Raw genomic sequence first — 21916 nt, 5'->3', positions numbered from 1 at the left:
TATTCCCGCCTCCGCGCTGGCTCAAGCAGCCAATCGAAACCGGCTCCTCGGGAGGGTGCGGACTTGCCCGGCCCTGCCCAAGTGGGGTCCTCTACGGTGTGAGGGAAGGGCCGACTCGTTGGTCTGCGCGGCGGCCGCTCTGCTTGGCGCCTCGGCAGTTACCGGAAGCGGGCGGCGGCGGCGGTCGCCATGGAGGCCGTGGCGGCGGCCCCGGCCCCGGCCCCGGCCCCGGTGCGGCTGTGGGTGAAGACGGAGCCGTTCCTGGTGGGGGCTCTGCCCGTCCCGCCGCCCGCCCGCCTCGGTCCCCACTACCTGCGGAAGATGGCAGCGTACACCCGGGCGCGGGCGACCGAGGGTTGCTTCCCGCGGCTGTCGTGGCCCCGCTGGCGGCACATCGCCTGCGGGAAGCTGCAGCTGGGCCGCGATCTGGCCTGGCTCTACTTCGAGCTCTTCCACAGCCTCCTCCGGCGGGACCCGTCGCGCCGCCTCCAGTGGGCCGAGGCCGAGGCGGCCTGCGCCAGCGCCGACGAGCTGGAGCGGGAGCGGAGCAAGGCAGGAGCCCCATCCCGGGCTGGGCGGGCGCAGGGAGAGCCCAGCACATCCTAACGCCTGTTTTTCTCCCCTCTTGGCTAGCTGTCGGTAGACACTCTGCAGTTCCTGCTGTTCTTGTACGTGCAGCAGATGAACAAGGTCTCTCTGCGAACGTCTCTGATCGGGGAGGAATGGCCTAGCCCCAGGACCAGGTCTCCCAGCTTGACTGGAAAATCCACCAGCAAGAATAAGGTATTTGTGGCTGTAGGATTTTCCTTGCGTGGCTGTGTGGGAAACCGCAAAGTCCTGCCTTGAGGTGGGTTGAAAAGTGGCTGGTTTGTTCGTGGGAGGGTGTAACTCTGCCTGCGGTAAAGTCTAAGCTAGAGTCAAATTGGAGATACTTTGCTCAACAGTAAATGAAATGAAGTTGGTGTGTTCTCTGCAGCTTTACCAGCAAAAGCTGTCCACGGGAATTTCCTAGAGTCTGAGACCAACTGTGAAAGTTATCTCAGTCTTGGTAATTCTCCTTTTAAGAAGCAACTGCCTCTTTGCTTTTTCTATTAGTCAAATGGGAAGCTTTTCTTACATTGGAAGCTGCTTTCCCATGATCCACTGTAGAATATTAGGATCCCAGGATGGTCCCTAGCATTAAGTTATATTTCAGAGAGGGGAGTTGGTTGGTCAGCTGTAGATCAACCATGTGAAAATGCTAAGGTTTCCTTTTAAAATACTATCAAGTATTTTGAAAGAAGAGAAGCGAGTTGGATGTATCAGGTGCAGCTTGTGGGCAGCTCTGTATTTGAGAGTGAATTACAGGTTGGCAACATTATAAAGACCAGCTGCAAACCTCAGTGGATTTCTGTCATGACTATGATGTTGTGAGCTGTATGAGCTAGTGAAATGTAGCTTGGGACAAGCTGAAATAATTAAAAATAGGGACTGGGTAACTTTATATTGAAAGATTGAGCAAATGAAAAAAGAAATGAGAGGAACTGGTACAGGGCTGTGAGTTGGGTGGCTGTGGAGCATCCAGCGTTACTTAAAAGCTGATGTTTTCTTTTAACTGTAGCCATTACATAAAACTCTGGACGGGAAGGAGATGCATCTTGGCTGCCATTGTACCCCTCCCAGAGGTTTTGGTCCCAATGGGATTGGGGCTGTCTCCACTGGTGTTACTTTTCCCTGTGCGGGCGGGAGAGATTCCCCCAGCTTCAGCGATGCCTGATGTGAATTGTGCCCCCTTTTGAAATGGTGTAGCAAGGCTTGTCTGGTGTGAGAGGGTCTCTGTCACAGGGTAGGGATCTCCAGCCGCTAGACAAGATGCTCTCAGCTGCTTGTTACGCCCTTTTGGCTACAGCCCTCGTGGGTGGTGAGGCCAATGTGTAATCACAGCCGTGTGTTGCTTGTTCTGCAGTGTGCAGGCCATCTTTATTAATGTCTGCCATAATTGCGGTCTTCTGCTTTTTTTTGGTATGCAGCCCTTTAGAATTTGAACTAATGATTCTTTCAGAGGTCGTTTGGTTTATTGGTCCTCTCGCTATGAAGGAATGACCCTCTGCTTCTTCCCCGCAGCGCCTTGGAAGGTGGCACTTAATCATATCTGAAGGTCTGGAACAGATGCAGCTATTTTCCAATAGAGCAGTTGCAAGACCTTGACTGTCAGTTATTGATTTGTTTCCTACCTGCAACTGCCAGCATCAGCTGGCTGAATTTGTGTGGGAAGGATTGTAGGAGAGTCTGTTTCTGCTTTCTAGAATTAAATATTTGGTACTTGGAGTTGGAATAAAATGTTTTTTTCTTTTTGGGGTGAGGTTGCTGATGAGTCCAGTTCCCTTTCTGTGTTTTGGAGGAGCAGAGCAGCAGAAGCAGTGAGCAGGAGAGAGCACTGTGTTTGACTTGCTTTCCCTCTTTTAGAACAAGTGTAAGCAAGGATGCGTTGTATACTGTCGGTGGAGCTTGTCAGCTCTGTGAGAACTCATGTTGTTCTTCTGTTTTTTTCTGTCCACTAAGAACTGGAACGATCAAGACCACCACACCTTCGTGCAGAGCCACCTCTCGGATATGCTGGAACTGCTGCTGGAGCCGGAGCAGCTCACTGCCTCCTCCCATTCCACCCGCAGTAGCTTGGTGTCCTACGAAGCCATCTGTGCCCTCAGCTTTCTTATTGAAGGGACTGTGAACAAATCCAGGACAGTCCATCCTCTGCACGAGCTTGCCCTCTGGCAGCCCTGTCATGGGCAGAATGGCTACTCAAAGGTCTCCAAAGCCTTCTCTTTCCCCAAGCTAGAGAGCTGGCTGTGGTCTTGCCTGACGACAAACCCTTTTGGAATGACTGCCTGCCTCAAGTCTGGGAAGAAACTCGCATGGGCTCAGCAAGGTAGCTACAGGCCTTGCCTTTATTTTTAGAAATAACTTTCCAGTCTCAGCTTCTCTTGCTGACCAGGGATCTGGCAGTGGTGTGGGGGGTTGCCTCCTATTCCTCCTACCATCAGTGGAGATGGGGAATGACATCTGTGTGTATTTTTCCAGTCCTTGGATCACTTTTGTGAGTGATCATTAGTGACTTTATTTTCAAAGGCCCTTCTGAGTGATGTCAGTATCGCTATCCTTATTATTCAAGTACAGCTAGACACAGAGAATAGATAATGTGGTGTGTTTGTGGCAAAGCAGATTACTGATCTAGATTTCCTTGCTTTGAATTGCAGCCCCTTGCCTGCAGGGACATGGCAGTGGAGCCAAGGCACCTTCCACCTTAGGAGAAAAAAATTCAGATGAATGTTTTGTTTCCTGTGACTGCACAATTGTAAGAGTGGCAGTGTGTTAGGTAGGACAGTGAGGTTGCTCAAGGATTGTACTGTAGAGGGAGCATTTCACTGTCTTAAAACGTACAGTTCCTGCTTTCAACATAAAACTTGCCCTAAGGATCTTCCTGCCAAGCTATGTTTTGTGTTCAGGAACAAACTTCTGGAAATGGAGACACCTAGGTCAGGTCTGTCTGTAGCTTGTGGGAGGCTTTGGCTGCCCCTGAGTAACCTTGAAGTGTTTTTGATCTTTCAATGTGCCCTGACTTCTGGAGCTTCTGACTGCTACATACTGCTGACCTGCCCAGTAGGCATTGGTGGATGGTATGACTGGTGCATGAAGTGATGCAGTTTGATGGTACCATGCTTGAAGTTTTGGGCTGATTATTTTCTTCAGGGATTGCTGAGTGATGTGGACAGTGAACCATCATGTCTGTGTCTCTGTAGGAATCATGTATAGCCTTTTTGTGCTTTTTAAAATTTTAAATGCCTTGATGAACTTTATTTTGCAGTTGAAGGAACAACCAGGAGAGCAAAGATTGCCTGCAATACTTGTGTGGTGCCTGAGGTGTTCCCCATGGTGATAATGAGTCAGGTGTACAAGCAGACGCTGGCCAAGAGCTCGGACACCCTGGTGGGGGCTCACATAAGAATTCATCGCTGCAATGAGTCCTTCATTTATCTCCTCTCTCCTCTCCGGTGCGTTTTTGTTCTCCTGGGACACAGCTAGATGTCTTCTCAGCAAGTTTGTTCAAATGCTAAGTTATTGTTAGATGGACTAAGCAGTGAAAAAGTCCTGGTTTTGCTCTTTCCTGCTCACTGTGTCCTCGCTGTCTTGTTCTTTTGCAGATCTGTGACCATTGAGAAGTGCCGGAATAGCACTTTTGTCCTTGGCCCTGTGCAGGCGTCTGTTCATGTCCACAGCTGTGATAACATCAAGGTCATTGTGGTTTGCCATCGTTTGTGCTTATCTTCCACTGCTGGCTGTACTTTTTACATTCTCACGCCTACTCAGCCTCTCATCCTCTCGGGGAACCAAGCAGTCAGCTTTGCCCCTTTCCACACCCATTATCCGATGCTTGAAGACCACATGGCTCAGGTGGGCTTGGCCACTCTGCCAAACTACTGGGACAGACCCATGCTGGTGTGCAAGGAGAGCGGCGACACAAGTGTCTTCTGCCTCCTGCCACCCTCGGACTTCTACACCTTTGTGATTCCTTTTGAGATGGAAGGAGACACCACAGAGACGCCAGGTGGGCTTCCCCATGCGTATCAGAAGGCGCTGAGTCAGCGAGAGCAGAAGGTACAGATCTGGCAGAAAACTGTGAAGGAGGCAGGCCTGACCAAGTGAGTGCTGCATCTGAACAGGAACGCGTGAGCTGTGTTGAAGCTCAGCTCAGACATACAAACAGAAGATTCATTTGATGTGGTTCAACAAAAATGCTTTAATAATGGGTTGATTTGCATGAGCCATGTCTTGCGTGCCATTTCTAGAGCATTAGTAATTAGCAATCTTGGAATCCTGGTCTTCGCTATTAATATAGCGAGAAGAATAATGCTCACAATCGTAACTCTGAAGGAAGTGCTTTGTCATTATTGCATTTTCCTAGTTTATGAGACTCAAGGAAAAGCATGCCTAGATACCGTTGAGGGCTGAGGTCAGGCATCCACCCTGGCAGTAAGAGTTTACAACTTCTCTCACACTGGGTACTGTCTCTCTGCTGTCCCTGTTCTGCTTCCAGTGTCGTGTGCTGCCGTGGGTGAGATCTAGGCACGTACTCCGAACAACAGCTCAGATAATTATTGGCCTGCAGCTGATTGGTGGTCACTCTTAGCCCAACCTTTACATTGAGACTGAAGCTTTAAAATACTGTCCCATCTGTTGTTGAGGTGAGCTAAGAATGTGCATGTGGATCATTACAGTAGATCACCTTGTGGACAGTAGCTTTTAAAGTCCTCTTTATCAGATCACATCAAATCCTCTGCCCAGCTTTTACTGTGCTAGCTAGGCCTGTCCTAGCCCATCTCATGTACTGATGCGGGTCTGTTTGCTTTCTCAGCACCTGTTGCAGAGCTCTGAAAAAGTTCACCTTGCTTCCTTTGTCAGTGTGCTTTCTTCTGCAGCCGGCCAGATCCAGCAAGGGTACAAATCTCTGCTGACTTCAGTTTAACTGCTTTTATCTTTTTGTGAACCATTTTGATGCAGCAGCCTGAAGGACCTGGCTTCCTTTGCAAATACGGAATCGGGATAGAAACCCAGATATTCAATTGTAAAGGCTTGAAGAGATGAGAACAACTTTTGTTCTCTAAGCTGCACTTGAGCTGTATAGATTTTCTTTCTGTTCTGTGCTCAGTCAATGACTTTGTAACAGGCGTGTAACTGGGTGCTGATAAGCAGTGATCTCGGAGGAGTTTATCCTGTGGGGAACACAGAATATGAAAACCTTGTCTTGCGTCAAACTGTCCACACTTCCCATCATACCAAGCTGAGGAATTCTAGTCCATTTGATCATTCATTGTTTTGGAGGAGCTGCCTCCACTTCCCTTGTTCCTTTCTGAAATCCAGGTGCCTCTGTGCCGAGCGTGGAGGAGCCTGCAGTTTGAAAGAGCTCTAGACTGGGAGGGAGAAAGCATTCTGGGGCAGGATTTTGCTACAGGTGGAAGGTGCCTGAGCAGTAGTGGTGGTGACAGAGGTGTAAAAACCTTCAAAACTCTCAGTCCTTGAGTCTTGAAGGACAGCAGAGAGGAAAGTTACAACTTCAGCCCTTGTGCTAGGGTCACCTGTTGTGTCTATTAGTCTCATCTAAGGTGCTTCTTCCCCCTCCAGCCATTGTGCTCCCAGGGCTGCTGCTTCTCACCCCAGGGTTTTGTGAAGGTGTTTGGCTTGTCAAAATCTTACTGTTAAAGAAACGTGAGGTGATATGGATGATGTGCTTAGATTTAACATCCTGTACAGCAGTCACAGGAGGCAAGAGCTTGGTACTGGAGTAGATTATTTCATAAAAGGGGGAAAACTGTGCCAAGTTTAGAAGCTTGCTGAAAAGAAACTGGGCAGCTGACAGTGTAAAATGTCTCTGTCTCCTGCAGGCAGGGAAACAACTAGGGAGACAACTAGGAAGCTTAGAGCAAACAGGATATCAGACTTGTAGAAAGAAAAAAGCTGCCATGCTTGAACGGGAATGTGAAAGAGAATGTTAGAAATAAGAAGACATCTTTCAAGAAGTTGAAGTTGTCTGAATGAGGAAAGTGCGGCAAAAAAAGAATGTAAATCCTGCCAGCTGAAAGTAGAAACCCCATGAGACAGGACCAATAAGACAGCTTGAAGAACAACTTGCAAAAGCATAAAATCCTGTTTATTCATTTTCTGAGCATATCAGACAGAAAGTCTTTCAGGGTCAGTAGCAGATCAAGGTATATAAAAGCACTTGGAGAAGATAAAACCCTAAGAGAAGAAAGAAGTGACTGCCTTTGTGTTCATGTTCACTGGGGAGGAATTTAGGTTAGTTTCTGTCCTAGAACCCTGCTTTCTGTGGAATGTCTCAAATGGAAGTGGTAGTACAAAGAAGAGCCTTTAACTTGAAAAAAGGGTCTGGGTACACTGAGCCTCTCTGAAACTGAGTGGCACAAAAATGAATAGGGCTGGTTTGCTGCTTTTACCAGTACAGGATGGGATCAGCGCATCAAATTAGGAATGAGTTCAAAGCAAAACCACATAAAATCTCCACAGGATATTGAAAATGTTCATGTTTTACCTGGGTTCCAAAAGGAATTGCATAAGCTTATAGAAAAAAAAAAAGTGCAGTAGGAGTTACTCAATACTCATGCCACCTTTGGCTTAGGAAATTGTGGAGCTGAGCTGATCCCAGATGGCTGGGATGCTGTTCTGAAGAAATACTGCCATGAGCCTGCACAGCTCTTGGACATCTGACCAGTGCCAGAGACTGAGAGCCTGAGCTAAGTGGTATACCCTGTTATTGCTGGTCTTATGAAAAACACCCCAAAAGTTATTTACCAGTAATGGGAATTATTTGAGGAGTGTTGTTTTTACGCACTTTTTTTTCCTGATCTCCATCCTGTTTCTTTCAGATGCTGTCAGAACAGAATTTTGTGTCTTCAGTGCTTAAACACTGGTTACTAATATTTTTCTCCCTTTTCAGACAGTTTTTAATCTGTGCTCTAAGAGTAAAGCAGAGGCAGCCCTGTGGAGCAGGATTGTTGTGCTGGTCGGATGGCAAAATTTGCATGATGAGTTCTGCTTTTGGGGTTCATTATAGTCGTATTCACTTGGTAAAAACCTCTTCCTGGTACAGGCAGTTCATGAACCAAGCCCAGCTCTTAGCTGATATGTATGGAGGCTTGTTTTGGTAGTGAAGGTGAGGTTTAGAAGTATCATACTGTAAATAAATGTGACCTTTACACACTTCCCTGTTGATCTTTTGGTTTCAGGGATCAGAGGAAACAGTTCCAGATGCTGGTAGAAAACAAATTCTACGAATGGCTGGTTCAGACAGGGAACCGTCAGCAGCTGGATAGCCTTGTCCCTCCTGCAGTAGGCTCCAAGCAGGCAGCAGGATAGCATCGTGTTCCTGTACAGCAGAAGGAAAGGAAGGGTGCGTAGAAGGCCTGTTTCTCTTGATTCTTCTCTATCTAGAAGAATTGTCCCATATTTGTATGCACAGCCTAGGCAGAGGTGGAAGAAATGGGAAGCTGTTCAGTGGGCATTCTCCCAAGAGCCTTGCATTTGGTTTTAGTTCTTATTTTGCAGTCAAAACCTCTTTTAAATTTGAATCTGTTCCCTGTGTGCTCAGCATCTCCCTTGTTCTCTGCAGGTGTTCTGTTTGATTTGTCAGGGACATCTGTGTCCGTCTGTAAAGGCAGATGGGCATACTGTACATAATCTGATGTAAAAACTTATTTGAACAGCTGCTCTTTCAAAGAGGCTGTGTGTATTAATGTGTGTACTTACCTTTGTGTAAGTGTCTCACTTTTTGCTTAAGCGAATCGAGTAAGACTTGAAATAATTTTTGCTTTGTAATGTCTTTCTCTTCCCAAGTAGAAGTGCTTTAGGAGCTGGAGACAAGCCTTTACCACGTTTTTCTGCCATTGCATGTTTCAAACTATTAGAAAGTTGGCTTTTTTTCCTTTTCTTTAGTCTTTGAGTTGCCTTTTCTTTGCTAGTGTTGGGAGTAAAATTTGCTCCTCTGTTTTGTTACAGAGTTCTGGGAACAGGCAGCGATACACTGAAAACAGTTCTCATTAAGACTTTGCAGCCATCCTGCCTGAACACACATTATGTGGACCTGACACCCAGCCTCGGCGTGGATTGAACTGTCTGTCTGCTTTGGGATTTCTAATCACTGCCACTTTCCCAGGAATGTGCTGTAACTATTTGGTTGGTGACTGAGAAAGTGAATGTCGTTAGAGGATGATGAACAAGTATGCCTTGTTGCAGATCCTTTAGTGGGGAGGCTGTCATCATGGTTAGCATCCATGGTGTGCAAGTATACAGCAAAGGAGCCCTTCCTGGTGCAGAGCTGGGCACAGGGCCCTGGCCATCGTGTGCATCTTTATGGTACGAGCCAGCTGCACTGTTTTTATAAATGTGAAAAAGAAATGTTTGATTTTTTAATGAATGAAATTCAATGGATTTTTTTATATGAAGATGGCACTTAAGCAATGTGATTTTATGGAATTAACTTTCTTATATGTTTGCATTGTTTTGACAAATGTCAATAAAAGAGAGTTCTCAGATAAGCCTGGCACATGCCCTAGGGAAAGGGTTTTACCTGTACAGTGGGTGTTAGAGGGACACATCATCTTTACTGCTTAATGAAATGTGAACTGGTCAGCTGAGAGAAAAGTGCAAATTTATTAACAGCCATGGAGTTGAAGGTTTGGAAGGCTGCCCTAGCACAGCATTTTGATACAAACACTGTTTCCTACCTTTAACATTTCTTGTAAAGAGTATCAGCTTGAATGAGTACCATTCTCATGTGCTAGTGGAACCTGTCTTGGGGAGATGTGCTTGTAGCTGAGCACCTAAATAAGCTAGGCAAAATAGGCAAAGCCATTGCATGGATGACCGAATGCAGCAGCTGTATGTGACTTGTGAAGAGCTATCCAACCTGAGAGTGAGAGGAAGGCAGGGGCATTTAGTGCTCTGGAGTACACAGCTGTTGTGGTGCTAGAATTTTTCTGAAGGTCTCTCTTGGCTCCTGGGGAGGCAGGTGATGCAGTACCTGCCTTTGAGTTTATTATATTTAACCAACTTTTAAAGGAGGTATGTACAAAGTGACCGTAAGCGGAGCTTTGAGATGTCCTAGTGAACCTACTGAGTTGCCTTTCAATAGGGCCTGAATTGTGGTTGGACTCTGATCTTCATAAGACAGCATTTGAATTAAAAAAAAAAAGTCTAAGTGGCCTCACAGCTTTCTAGCAGTAAGAGCTGTAAAAAACAACACTAGGCGATTCAAGACACTGAAATGGGAAGAGGACGAGAAGCTGCTGAGCATGTCTGTCTCAGACTGTCATATCTGACTGTGTTTAGCAGAGCTGTGACAGTGTACGTGGGGTGGCACGCAGAGCTGCTGTTGCAAGACTGCTTGTCCTGACAGATTTGAAATAGGGTCTGTGTGTTTCAGGCGCCGCTGTGCCAAATTAATTTCCCTTTGTTTCACTAAGCCTTTGGGCTGGTGCAGTGAATAGCTGCAGAGGTGTTTTTTCATAATGCACTGGCGGGGTGTGTGGGTATACATAAGCCAGCAATCCTTGCCCTCCCTGCTCAGTGGGCCAGAGTGGCTAAAAGAAAGACTTTCGCTCAAGCCTCAGACAGTGGTGTAAGAGTTTTGAGTTAAATTTGTGACGCTGGCAGATTTTGTCAGAAATTTGGGCACAATCTTTACTATTTGATGTGTGAAATCACTCACTTTGGGGGTGTGTGGCCAGACATACTTCTTTTCCTCTATGTCAGGCACCATTTGGAGCGATATAGCTCAAGCTGAAGGTGTGCTATAAAAATATGCAGCCTCTTTGCTGCACAGATGTTTCCATTGGGAGCTTTTGAAGCAGAGCCTCTACGCAGAGGCTGTTCTTTGCAAGCCTGTGGTGTCTGCTCTGAGCACGTGTTCATCGTTTTCTAGCTGCATCCTTTGCTGCATGGGAATGTTCTCTGATAAATATTGGGTCTCTTCCTTACAAATGGGCATGGACATTTGAGAACGGATGAGGATGCTTTCTTGTTTAACATGCTTGAAAGGGAGAGAGCAGCCAAAATGCCCCCCGTCTTCCAGGACTTGGCAGGGGGCTGCATGTTTTGAGTGCGTTTGGCAGAGTTTTGGTGTTCTGACTCAGCAAATGGTAACAAAGGAAGGATGGTGAAGCCTTCCTTTATTCTGTAATCCTGTTTGCTTTTCTGGAAACCAGCTATAGCCTCAGAATCACTGACTCAATTTTTGGATCCTATTCTCATGACAAAGCGGCTGTCTGGTTTAAAACAAGCCCATTATAAAAAGGGTGCCTCGGATCCTGGCTGTTTGTAACAGCTTCTGACATTCCTCCAGCACTGGGGAGCTTGGCTGGAACGGAAAATGTCCAGAGCTGGAACCAAGGTAGGTTTATTTGCAGCCTATTCATGATTGTGGCTAGGAGTACAGAATTTACCAGGGATAAGTTATGGAGAAACTATGGTTTCTTTGTTCTGCTGACAGTTTCCCCCTCTGTCAGTCTGTCGGCAAGAGGACATGCTTGAGAAATCCCTCCTCAGGTGGAGGGAGGCTGGAGCTGAGCCCTCCCTAGTCTTTTCCCAGATCTTGGCTGTTTCCTCTAGGTGTGGCTCTGTGAAGAGGATGGAGTTGAACACAGTGACTGGTGAGGGGATATTTTAAAATGCACCAGGACCTGATGCCTTGTAAATTGATGGCGGAAGCTGCTGTGCCAGCAGCAAACATGACAAGCTGCGTTTGCAGAGCAGAGTCTCTTCGAAGGCTTCCTGGGGAGTACCTGAGTCCCAATGCCAGCGGCAGCTGCCACATTCCCCTTCCATGGTGGAGCAAAGGATGTGCTACAACAGGAAGACGCCTGAATGATGACCATAGCACCGAAGGCAATAGCATTCCCTGAGAGATGCGAACTGGCCTTGTGATTTGGTGGAATCAGCACAGGTGAATTTAAACTGGAGAAGGAAGTAGATCAGAAAGCTAGAGTGATGTGCATCAGATGGGGATCCAGCTCTAATGCTGTGTTCTTCAGTCTTGAAGTTAGCAGAGCTGAGCTGGTTGGTCAATGCAGACCTTGTTGCAGGGTTGGGCGTGGGCAGGGATAAACAGCTGGGAAAGGAAGGTGAGAACCTTGGGCTAGTGGCCAGTTTCTCCTGTGAAATGTTAAACAGCTGTTAAGAGGCTGTGGACAGATGTGCATCTTCCCATTGTACTAGTTTTGCTTTTGGGTTACATTCCTTTTAACCTGTGGAGACTGTAAGATCCAAGGGGGCAGAGGGCTCAGAAGCAGAGTGGTTTTGTAGGCACTGGCCGATGCTATGGAAGATCTGGATTCAGCCTCTGCTTCTCTGCACCTTTCATCTGTGATCTTGGCTCAAAGTGATTTGGCTATTTCTGAGCAGTCTTTAGAAAGTGAACATGGTGTGCTGCTTCCTTCTAACCTTGCGGCTCTTAGATTGCAGTAGTACAGTCTTTATGTGCATAAAGAAGGTGCTGGGGAAATGTAACTGATTCATGCTCGAGTCTCCTGTCCACTTGAAGAGACTTAAACACATACTGCCTTTATCCCTGCTGAAAGCCATGCCCCCTGTGAGCGTGCTACAGGGAATTTGTTGATTATGTGCTGCTGTGGTGCAGCAAAATGTCCCAAAAGGAGTTAAGTCAGTGAAAGAGTGTAAATCTCATCTTTTCTCTGTGCCATGCTCTTGCCTAGCTCATTCCAGGGAGAAGAAAAGGGCGAAGGAGAGAATTAAACACCATTTCCTGCAGCCTAAGCAAGTGGTCTGCCCTAGAAAGGAATCACTGCCCCCATGCTGCTTTCTTAGAAAGCAGTGGGCACTAGTGGTTATTGCTTACAGTTCTTGTTTACAAGTTTCCTTCTAATAGAGCTGCTGTTGGGAAGAAATGTGATAACTGCTATGAGGTAGCCAAGGGAGTAAGAGTTTTACAGTCCTGTAAGGAAGATCTGCTATGGCAAATATGTTATCTGCCAGGTAAGCCCCAAAAAAGCAAAGTTTGGGCAGTGAGCGAGTTAGTGCTGTAAGCAGAGCAACTTGATGACTTTACTGAAAGAAGGCAATTTGCGTCAGAGTAAGATGTGACCGAAATGAACTGACGAATCTGGAATTGAAATCTGTAATTCACCTGTCATTATCCTGTGGGTGAAAAACGTCAGTCTACTCTGTTTGTGCCTGAATCATTGGAGGAAAGCTGAGAAGCGCCGAGTGTGAAGGTCTGAAATGACTTGAAGGTGTGTGCAAAGGGCTGTGGTGGAGAATGGGTGGGCAGGAGCCCTCTCCTTAAGTCTTCCTATAAATGGTCTAACACTTCTGGTTGGTCGCTGTTCTGTGGGAATGGCCATAACCTTAATGTGCTCTCAGATTTCTTTGGCTTTGTGGCTTTATAAGTACAGGGAAAATACCCTCCTAGGAACACCAGGTAGCTTTGCCAAATTGAAGTTTGGTTGTGTTAGGCTGGGTGGGAAAGGAACATAAAATGAGCTTTTCTGTTACAAAATTAAAGGCCAACTTAACCAACTTCACGCACCACTGCTGTGATACGGTATTGGAAGAGAAGCTGGTTCTGCTGGATGCCAGCCACAAAATCAAGGCAGCTCATGCGGAGCCAGGACCAGAGGTGACGGAGACCTGTTCCTTTCCCACTGCCAATTGCCCTGCTGTGAAGCAGGAGGAGGCATCTCTCTGCCTGGGCGGGGTGCTGCCTGCATGGAGACCAGACCTGTGGTCTTACAGATGTTAGGCAGAGTTCATCATTGACCATGTGGGATGCTCACTGTGTGGACAGGAGTGGGACTGCAGATCAGAAGGCGCTGCAGAGCTTGGGGAGTGAGGTTGAAGAGGGGGAGAGCTCATCAGCTGTCCCAGTGGAGGGTAATGGCTGAGCCCCGAAGAGATGCATCCCTGTATACTGCCCTGCAGAGGGTATTACAGGCATGCTGTGGCTTCCTTGACCACTGGCTTCAAGAAGAGGATTACTGGTGGTAAGTGACTGCCAAAACTCAGTGAGCAGGGCTTTCAGTGTTGCCTCTGGGCTCATGCTGGCAGATTTTTCGGGTGATACCTCTAGGGACAAAGATCCAGAAGCAGTATCTGTAAAACAACAGCAGGGTTGTGGCTGGCAAGGACTGACCAGCATGTTTAACTACCCAATAGTAGCAGTGTAGGAAAACAGGAATTGGACATTTTAGTGCACACCTTTTACAACCTTTATTCACTTGCTGGAAAGATGGTAGTGATCTCCCAACTCTCCATTGCACTGAAGATGGGAAGAGGTTGCTCAGGAGGGAGAGACGTGGGGACAGGTTGCTTTGTACGTGCTGACTGCTTTGTACGTGTTGACTGCTTCGTAATGGGAGATCAGCCTCTTGAAAGTAAGAGGAAAATGTGAGGGAAATAACATTATCCTAATAAAAGTCTAATAACAGGCCACAAGACCAAGGATGTAAATCCTCTGGCATGATTAGTCCAACTCCCCAGATAAGTGGTCAGGCTGGTGGGGCACAATAACCAACCAGCTCTAGGAAAACAGTGGCTAATCTATTTTTTTAACACAAAGTGAATGAATGAAAAAAAAATAGTGAGCGGGTTGTCCTAGATTTGAGTCTATCTCCTGGGTTAAAACTGTGACAACAAACAGTATTTTTAACAGCAGTGATGTTAGATCAATACCAGTAGCCAAAGTACCATAGGTGAAGTATAACTAACTAGGAGCAAAAGGTGATCATGTATCTTAATACTCAAGCTATGGAAAAACCATGGGAAAAATGGATTATGGAGCACTGCATGTTAGATGTTTAAATCACCGTGGCCAGAAAAATTATTTCCAGAGCATCTGGGGGAATTGGCTGAGGTAATCTCAGATGTTACCAAATAAACTGGCAGCTTGTATGGGGCTGATGCCATACTGGAAGGCTGGAAAAGGTCACATGTTGTCTTGAGTATGCACAGCATTGGATCAGTCATCTTGCATATCAGTTGATTCAGTGCAAGGCTCTAGAAGATACTGGAGTAAAGTAATCAAACTCCTGTTAAGGTGGAAGATGGGCTGGTGATTGGGTGCAGCTGAAAGGGATCTGCTGAGACCGATTCACGTCAAACATGTAATTTTTGACATGGTCTGGCATCACAGTATCATAAGCAAGCAAGGGATATAGTCAAAATAGACATTATGGTCCAGGAACCCTTATTGCAAAGAGCAGCTCTTGGTGAATAATTGTCATCTGGAAGGATTTAAAAATGGGGCTGTACAAAGGACTGGTCTGGGTCTAGGGCTTGGCAGTGTTTCCATGAAGGGCTTTTTGAAGAAAGCATGTGTCGCTTCTCCAGGCCTAACTGGGATGGTGATACCTCGACAAGAGGAATGGGATTTGCTCACCAGCTCTTGAGATCATTTTGAAACAGGTGATCAAGTAGGGAAAACGTGTCCCTAAGCAAAGTGCTTTGCAGACAGCTGCCTGGCTGTAGAGCAGCTCTTGGGAAAGAAGTGTGGTGACGGGTCAGAAATTTGTCAGCTGTATCGCAAACTTGAAACAACCAAAGCAGAAGAAGCCAACTGCAAATGCAGTCCTCGGATGTCTGAAGAACTGTGCTATCCACCACATACGTGGAGTACTCCTTTAGTTTTTCTTGGCACTGGTAAAGCTTGCGTGATGTCCAGCTTTTGGCATTGACTTTTGAGGAAGAAAACTGTGGACTGTTAGAGTGGGAACAAGGAGAGCGATTGCAGGGCTAGAAGACGTGACCCAGGAGGAAAGAGACCTCACCACCCCCTTATCAATAAAGGTGTAACTGCAAACACTCAGTAAGCCAATATAAATGAGATGCTGTTTAGTACAGTCCATTGCGCCAGGGGAGGTTTAGATTGGATGTTAGGAAAAATGTGTTCACCAAAAGGGTTGTCAAGCATTGGAAAGAGCTGCCCGGGGAAGTGGTGGAGTCACCATCCCTGGAGGTATTTAAAAGACATGTAGATGTGGTGCTTAGGGACATGGTTTAGTGGCGGACTTGGCAGTGCTAGGTTAATGGTTGGAGTTGATGATCTTAAAGGTCTCTTCCAACCTAAACGATTCTATGATGGACTACTTATGGCTACTGATCTAGATAAGGTGGGAGGGAAATGTATTAATAGTGTTTTGCTGCAAAGAGGACAGGGACTTAACCAAGGGAGCTTTGGGTTGGATTGGGACAAAACTAGGTACTGGGAAGGGCAAGACATTGGTGGCAGCTGGAGGTGTTGGGGTCAGACTGGTGAATCGGCTGCCAGAGTTAGTTGGGCTAACGGTTCAACAGTGGGGCTTGATGCTTTTTGACATCTTGAGGGCTCTCTTTTCAGATATTTCACACTGTGATGCGGCTAGAGTATGGATGCAGGCTTGTGCTGGGGGACGAGGAACCTCCCTGCTTTCCTTCTTCTGCTTGTATTTCAGGTCACCTTCTACAAAGACAAGAATTTCCTAGGCTGTTGCTATGAGTGTGACAGCGACTGCCCTGATTTCCACACCTACCTGAGCCGCTGCAACTCCATCCGGGTGGATGGAGGCACCTGGGTGGCCTATGAGAGGCCGAACTTTTCTGGGAACATGTACGTTCTGACGCACGGGGAGTATCCTGACTACCACCACTGGATGGGCCTCAATGACCGCCTCGGCTCCTGCAAAGCTGTCCAGATAGTAAGTGTGACCTCTTCCCAAGGGACATTTTAATTTACACACCTATCGTTAAAGTGTTTCAGCATGCTTGTGGGTGGCCCCCATCTTCCTGGGGCCCTGCGGGAGCTCCCTTGGAGAGGATGGCTATAGGGGGTTTGCTCCTACAGTCCTGCTCAGGGAATGGCAAGGTGTTTGGTGAGCAGAGAAGGTCCAGTGGAATCTCTTCCACTCTTGACTGCAATGGGAAAAAGCAGATCCCTTTGAGTGCTTTGTAGGTGAGTTTCCATAGGAACAGCAGCATAGTTCTATCTGCACGTTCCTCTAGGGACTGCAGTGTCTGGGCAGGTGAGTTGCCTCTCACCTTCCCTCCTGGTGTGCTGCCAACTGATCCAAATCTGATGGTGGGCACAAGGCTTGTAACAGTGGGATGTAGATTTTGCAGGAGCACTCAGAACGAGGGGCTGTTTGTTTGCCTCTCTAGCAAGCCAGGGCTCCCCTCTGATACAGGGAACTGAATCTCAGTATCACCAAGCCCTGCTGGGCATGGGGAGAACAGCCCCAGGAGCAGACCTGGAGTGACCAGGAGTGGGAGGGATGCCTGAAGCCCTCCTTGGGCGTGCTTGGAGGAGCCTGGTGTCTCTTGGTATTAGGAGAGCACAGGGCAATGCGTGTCTCCCCCGCTGCAGCTCATCCCTCCTAACTGATGCTGGTGAGATGCTTCTGCAGCCTCCGGCAGCACCTGTCCTTCTACCAGCAGGAGACAGGATAAATGTAGGTTGACAGTGAGCAGCATTTACACCCTGTGGGAGTGCTGGGGAACACAAAGGAACAGAGGGAACAGTCCCTTTGGGAAGCCTATGGGGAGAAGCACCCTTCAAAACTGGCATGGATGGGAGTGTGGATGGAGTGTGGATTGGGGTTGAGAAGCTGAGTGCTGCTGCTGCTGTGTTTTTGCCAGCAGCGGGGCAGACATTGGTGATCTGTGCATTGCTGACTTGAGTATTGCAGCGATGGATTCTCATTGTGTAGAGCAGGTGTCACAGCTGAGAAAGGGTTTTGCTTTTATGTCTGGAGGTCTAACGCTACTTTGAACCTGTTCTGGGTTTGAGCTAGGTCTAAATTCCTTTGTATAGGGCAGGGAGAGTTTCCAGACAGTTCAGAGCACTGATCTGGCATAAGGGATGGAGCCAAAACACGTGGGAGACATAACAGCAACGCAGCATCCTCCATCAGGATGAAATGTGGAGGCCTTATCCTGCAGGTCCACCTGGTGCCTGGCTTCCCCTCCTACGCTTGGGGAGGTTGCACAGAGACCTGCCGCTTGCAGGCATTAGGTCAGAGTGTCCTGGAGAAGCTGCAGCGGCAGTGCGCGGATCTGAGAGAGCCCACAGAGCTCGGCTGGGACTGGCAATGAGAGCAGGCTCGGATGGACGGGGGAAAGCGAGGGAAGATGGTGTCCAGGCAGCTGCAGATTAAAACTGCCGCAGTGCCTTCAGGCCATGCAGCGCTTCAAATCACAGTGGAAAATACCCGCACTGTGTTCGCCTGTAATACAACCCAGCTGGGGTCACCAGCTCATTAAACTCCTTGTTGCCCAGAGGAGCGGGGAGTGGAGGGTGTCCATCTCTGATGATCACATGGAGTGCCTGAAGGGTTCAAGCCAGCAGCGGGACAGGCAGGCTGCCTGGGATGGACAGCCCAGCAGTTGCTGACGTGGCTCCATCCCTCCTTGCACCCTTCCTCCCTGTGAAACTGGGGCTGCGGTGGGGGTTTGAGCTGAAACCACTCTGCTTCGGCTTGGTGCTTTTGTGCCCTCTTTGCATGTAATGCTTGGTCAAGCGTTTCCCCGGCTGCCTCCCCGCTGCACTTTTGGGGGCTGATGTGAGCTGTTCAGCCCTGTCCTGGTGTGCTGGGGGGGTGGTTTGTACCTGATCTGAGTCCGACCGTGCCTCAGCTCTGCTCCCATCTGCTGGCGACCATCAGAGCCGGGGACGTGTCGGTGCCTCCCTCCAGCGCTCTGCCATTTTCTCTCCCCTTTTCCTAGCCAAGTGGAGGCCGGGGCCACATCCAGGTATTTGAGAAGGGAGATTTTGGCGGGCAGATGTTCGAAGCCACCGAAGACTGCCCTTCTGTCATGGAGGAGTGGCACATGCGCGAGGTCCACGCCTGCAGAGTGCTGGAGGGTGTCTGGGTTTTCTACGAGCATCCCAACTACCGGGGCAGGCAGTACCTGCTGCCCAAGGGGGAGTACCGCAAACCCGTGGAGTGGGGAGCGGCGAGCCCCACTGTCCAGTCCTTCCGCAGCATTGCCGAGTGAGGCAGCCCATTGACTGGGCTGCCAGAGGCCATCAATAAAGCAACTGAGTCACTCAGCTCAGCCTGTCCTGCTTATTCCCAGGGTCTGCGTGTGTGTTTTCCTGCCCTGGAGGAGCTGGTGTGGAGCTGAGCCTTCTCTAAGCAAAACACCCTCCGCCAGCCCCGACTGCTTCCATCTCCACTGTCATCTGCTTCCTCCAGGCTGGTCCCATCCCCTCCCCTCCATCCCACTGCTCCTCTCCAGGGAAAAGCCATCCCGAAGCCAGAGCTTGTGCTCCAGCATTTAGCCAGTCCAGTGGAGCAGTGGGACTACCCGTCCCCGGGACTCCAGTTTTTGATGCTGGCTGTGGGTGGCTTAGTCTGTCATGACCCTGTGGAGTCCCCGCTTGCTGTATTGCTGCTCCATGGTGGCTCGGGAGAAGGGATGAGGTTTGTGTCCATGCCACGTGCAGTGAGACCCCCCCCCAGGGAGCCTGAGCAGGCAGCAGACGTCTGTTGCTGGAGGAGCAGGTCCCTCTTGTGATGCAAGGGGCAACGGGACCAGGGGGAAAGTGGAGGTGAGAGGCAGGGATCCCAGAGTGGGCAGGAGGGAGATGGCCACAGGCTCCATGGAGGATGCTGGGGACCCTGGCAGCCCAGTGTGTCAGGTACAGGATGCCCCTTGTAGGTGTGAGACAAGGGGGCCGACTGCTTAAAATGGGGCTAAGTACCACATCAAGCTGGGCAGCTGGATGGGGGAGAAGAGGCTGGACGTGGACAGAGATGGTGAGTGCCTCTGAAAGCTGCCTGGGGATGGGAGGTTGCTGCTGAACGATCTCAAAGGGCAGGAAGAGGTCCCTGGGCACCTGAGACATGTGGGGAACAGAGAGGGCTGTTGGGGTCCCCAGGGCTCCCAGTCAGACCAGTTTGCCACCAGCTGGAGCACCCCATTTTGCCCAGAGCCGCTAGGTGTCAGGCTGGGCCCGTGCCGTGGCTGCGCAGGAATAACTGATGTCCGCTGCACAGGGCACTCTCCTCCCGGGCACCCCAGGGACCTGCAGTCCGTTTGCATATCAAGCCAAGGGGCCTTGGGATAATGACGCTGGATGTAGCAGCAGAGCCCTTCTAGCCATGCTCCGCAGTCTCTTCCTGGTTGATGTATGAGGTTATTACAGAGCAGGGAAGCAGGTTAAGTGATGCTCGTCAAGCTGCGGTGCCGCAACCCTCTGGGAACGCAGCCGTTGGCTGGGAGTGGGAAGGGGCTGCCAAGAGGGGCAGCTCTGTCCCCATGGGCTTCCCCCCGCACAAAGGTGGGCTGAAGAGAGTCGCCTTCCTCCTCCTCCTCATCTTCCTCCTCCACCTGCCGTGACCCTGCAGTTTACCCCCCCACCCCCCCCAACCTTAGCCCCCTGTCCTGTTTCAGCCCTTTGCTGCAAAGGGTGATGCATCTTCTTGACTAACTTGTGTCCCGCCTTGCCTTTCTACTCCCTCACCTCTCCATCACGGGTCAGCAGGATGCAGGATGCAGATGATTTGGCATTATGGTTGGGTCTCGGTGCATTTTTCCCCCCAAAATTTCTCCAGGACCAACCAGCCTTACCAGCACCCAGCTCCAGCTCCCCTTTGCCCCCTGGCTCCTGGCAAAGCTCTCCAAGCACCTCTGAGGGCTGCTGGCTCCTGCCTGTGCAAGGCACCAGCTCAAGCATTGCCTGACCACTGTTTTTTTGTGGGGTGCCTGTTGCTGTCTCCATTTAGGAAGGAAAATCTGCTGGTAGGCGTACTCTGGCCAGTGCATTTCCAACCATCTCCCACCCTGATTTTGGGGAGTGTCTGTCTGGGCAGTGTGCTTCCCCAGCTTATGTCCCCTGCAGTGGGATCTGTCCCACCCTACAGCAGGTGCTGGAGCTGCAGTGGGCAGGTTTGGGGTGCTACAGCCCTGTGGCTGCCGGCGTACATCCACCCCAGAGCACTGGAGGAACTAGACCTGGTTCTGGTTTGCCCTTACAGTAACATTTCCTCCCCATGTCCTTCCCTTACATCGCTTGATCTACCCACCACGAAAATGCAATTATCCCAACTCTTTTCCCCCCTCCTCCTCCGGCTGGCTCTTGTCCTCTGGTGAATTTTGCATTGTGCCCTGAACGCTGGCAACCAACACGAATAACAATAAAATATGCTAGTTGGGTCGTTTTTTTTATTATTTTTTATTTTATTATTATTCTAGATTACTTTTTCCATTGGGGGGTCCCTTGTCACGGCTGCACGCCGAGCAGAGTGCATATGGATATGAGCGGTGGCGAGAGTGAGCAGGGAGCTCAGGCAATCCAAACTCAGCCTGCTGATGCCGTTTTTTGCTTGACAGCTAATTTCCATTTTTCAGTATCAGGGGGTCTGCTCTGGTAATTGGCATGCAGATTGTGTCTGATGGGCCTGTTAGACACAAGAAAAGACTCTGCTAGTTAGAATAAGCCAACCCCAGGCTGATGGATGGGGCGTAAGGAGGTCATTGCGAGAGAGAGAATATACAGATGCCCGTGTGCATGCACACACCTACGAAATTTCACATTTTGTGCCCTCCCCCCACTCCTACTTTCTTTATCTGGCAAACTCTGATCTATCATATTTCATTGAGACAAATCCTGCTCCATTTCTCTCTCTTTCCTTATTCCCTTTAAGGGAAATGTGATGGAACCTACTCCTGGATTTAATAAGAAGATGGTGTGGCGTAGCAGGAATTAAAGTGGTGCCATGCTTCATTAGCAGCTGGGGATCACACGGAGCTGGCCCAGATGTTAATTACACTTTGGGAATTAATTGGTATAAGGCATTCCTCTCCTCCATCATCTGTAATCCGGCGGATGTGCAAAGACTTCTGGAAGCGGAGACTGCCGGGCGGGCGTCTGTCTCCCCTCCTCAGCCTGTCTGGCGCTGGCCGTGACCGAGGGGCACAGGCTGGCTTTGAAATCTTGAAGCCACCTTCATTTCCATCCCCTTGGTGCCCAAAGACCTGCTGCTATTTTTCCCTCTTTTCCTCCCTGTGCCACTCTTCTCCAAACTTTTTCTCCAGCTGCTGGGGAGAAGCAGGCCCAAGTGGGACTGGGGAACGGTGGGAGGTGGTACTGTTTTGAAGAAGGAAAGACTGTCCCCCTCGACGCTGGCCACCCCCAGGGGACCCCAGGACACCCTCTATGAGGGCTGGTGGGATGGTGGCTTCCCTTTCTCCTGCTCCCTGACCCATCCTTGCTGGCCCATCCCTTCCCTCCATCTCTGGGTGCAGACCTGTGCTGTATGGGAGAGCCTCAGTCTGCTGCTGCAGCACCTCTCTGCTGCTGAAATCCCCCCAGTTCTCAAAGGAAACTGGTCTCCAGTTTCTTCCCTCCCCTTTTCCACCTTGGATTCAACCCAAT

At 49.2% G+C, this 21916-nt stretch overlaps 2 protein-coding genes across 4 annotated transcripts; both read left to right on the top strand.

Moving 5' to 3' along the window:
• The first annotated feature begins 73 nt into the window (after positions 1-73).
• TBCCD1 (TBCC domain containing 1) lies at positions 74-9177 on the top strand. 3 transcript variants are annotated; one of them, XR_012776480.1, is made up of 7 exons: positions 74-552; positions 634-783; positions 2542-2908; positions 3845-4031; positions 4182-4679; positions 5075-5222; positions 7779-7897. XR_012776480.1 is itself a non-coding variant. In XM_075507628.1 (7 exons), the coding sequence occupies exons 1-6, from the start codon at positions 190-192 to the stop codon at positions 7906-7908; spliced, it is 1695 nt and encodes a 564-aa protein (XP_075363743.1). In that variant the 5' UTR covers positions 74-189; the 3' UTR covers positions 7909-7942; positions 8548-9171. The 3 variants fall into 3 exon arrangements, 2 of the variants coding, with proteins under 2 accessions (XP_075363743.1, XP_075363744.1); XM_075507628.1 differs by lacking the exon at positions 5075-5222 and adding an exon at positions 8548-9171 and having other exon boundaries at positions 7779-7942; XM_075507629.1 differs by lacking the exons at positions 5075-5222; positions 7779-7897 and adding an exon at positions 8548-9177.
• A 1509-nt stretch (positions 9178-10686) lies between these two features.
• On the top strand, positions 10687-18946 carry CRYGS (crystallin gamma S). Its single transcript, XM_075507630.1, has 3 exons — positions 10687-10939; positions 15993-16235; positions 18259-18946. The coding sequence occupies exons 1-3, from the start codon at positions 10919-10921 to the stop codon at positions 18529-18531; spliced, it is 537 nt and encodes a 178-aa protein (XP_075363745.1). The 5' UTR covers positions 10687-10918; the 3' UTR covers positions 18532-18946.
• The last annotated feature ends 2970 nt before the right edge of the window (positions 18947-21916 follow it).

The sequence above is a fragment of the Mycteria americana genome, chromosome 7 (genome assembly GCF_035582795.1).
Source record: "Mycteria americana isolate JAX WOST 10 ecotype Jacksonville Zoo and Gardens chromosome 7, USCA_MyAme_1.0, whole genome shotgun sequence".
NCBI classification, from domain to species: Eukaryota; Metazoa; Chordata; class Aves; order Ciconiiformes; family Ciconiidae; genus Mycteria; species Mycteria americana.
Note: the sequence above shows the minus strand (reverse complement) of the source record. Positions and strands in the feature narration are given on the sequence as shown.

Coding starts and splice junctions, on each gene's coding strand:
- TBCCD1 (XM_075507628.1), top strand. CDS start 190: ATGGAGGCCGTGGCGGCGGCCCCGGCCCCGGCCCCGGCCCCGGTGCGG. Junction 2,909..3,844: donor ACTCGCATGGGCTCAGCAAG/GTAGCTACAGGC, acceptor TTTATTTTGCAG/TTGAAGGAACAACCAGGAGA. Junction 4,032..4,181: donor TATCTCCTCTCTCCTCTCCG/GTGCGTTTTTGT, acceptor GTTCTTTTGCAG/ATCTGTGACCATTGAGAAGT.
- CRYGS (XM_075507630.1), top strand. CDS start 10,919: ATGTCCAGAGCTGGAACCAAG. Junction 10,940..15,992: donor TGTCCAGAGCTGGAACCAAG/GTAGGTTTATTT, acceptor CTTGTATTTCAG/GTCACCTTCTACAAAGACAA. Junction 16,236..18,258: donor CCTGCAAAGCTGTCCAGATA/GTAAGTGTGACC, acceptor CCCTTTTCCTAG/CCAAGTGGAGGCCGGGGCCA.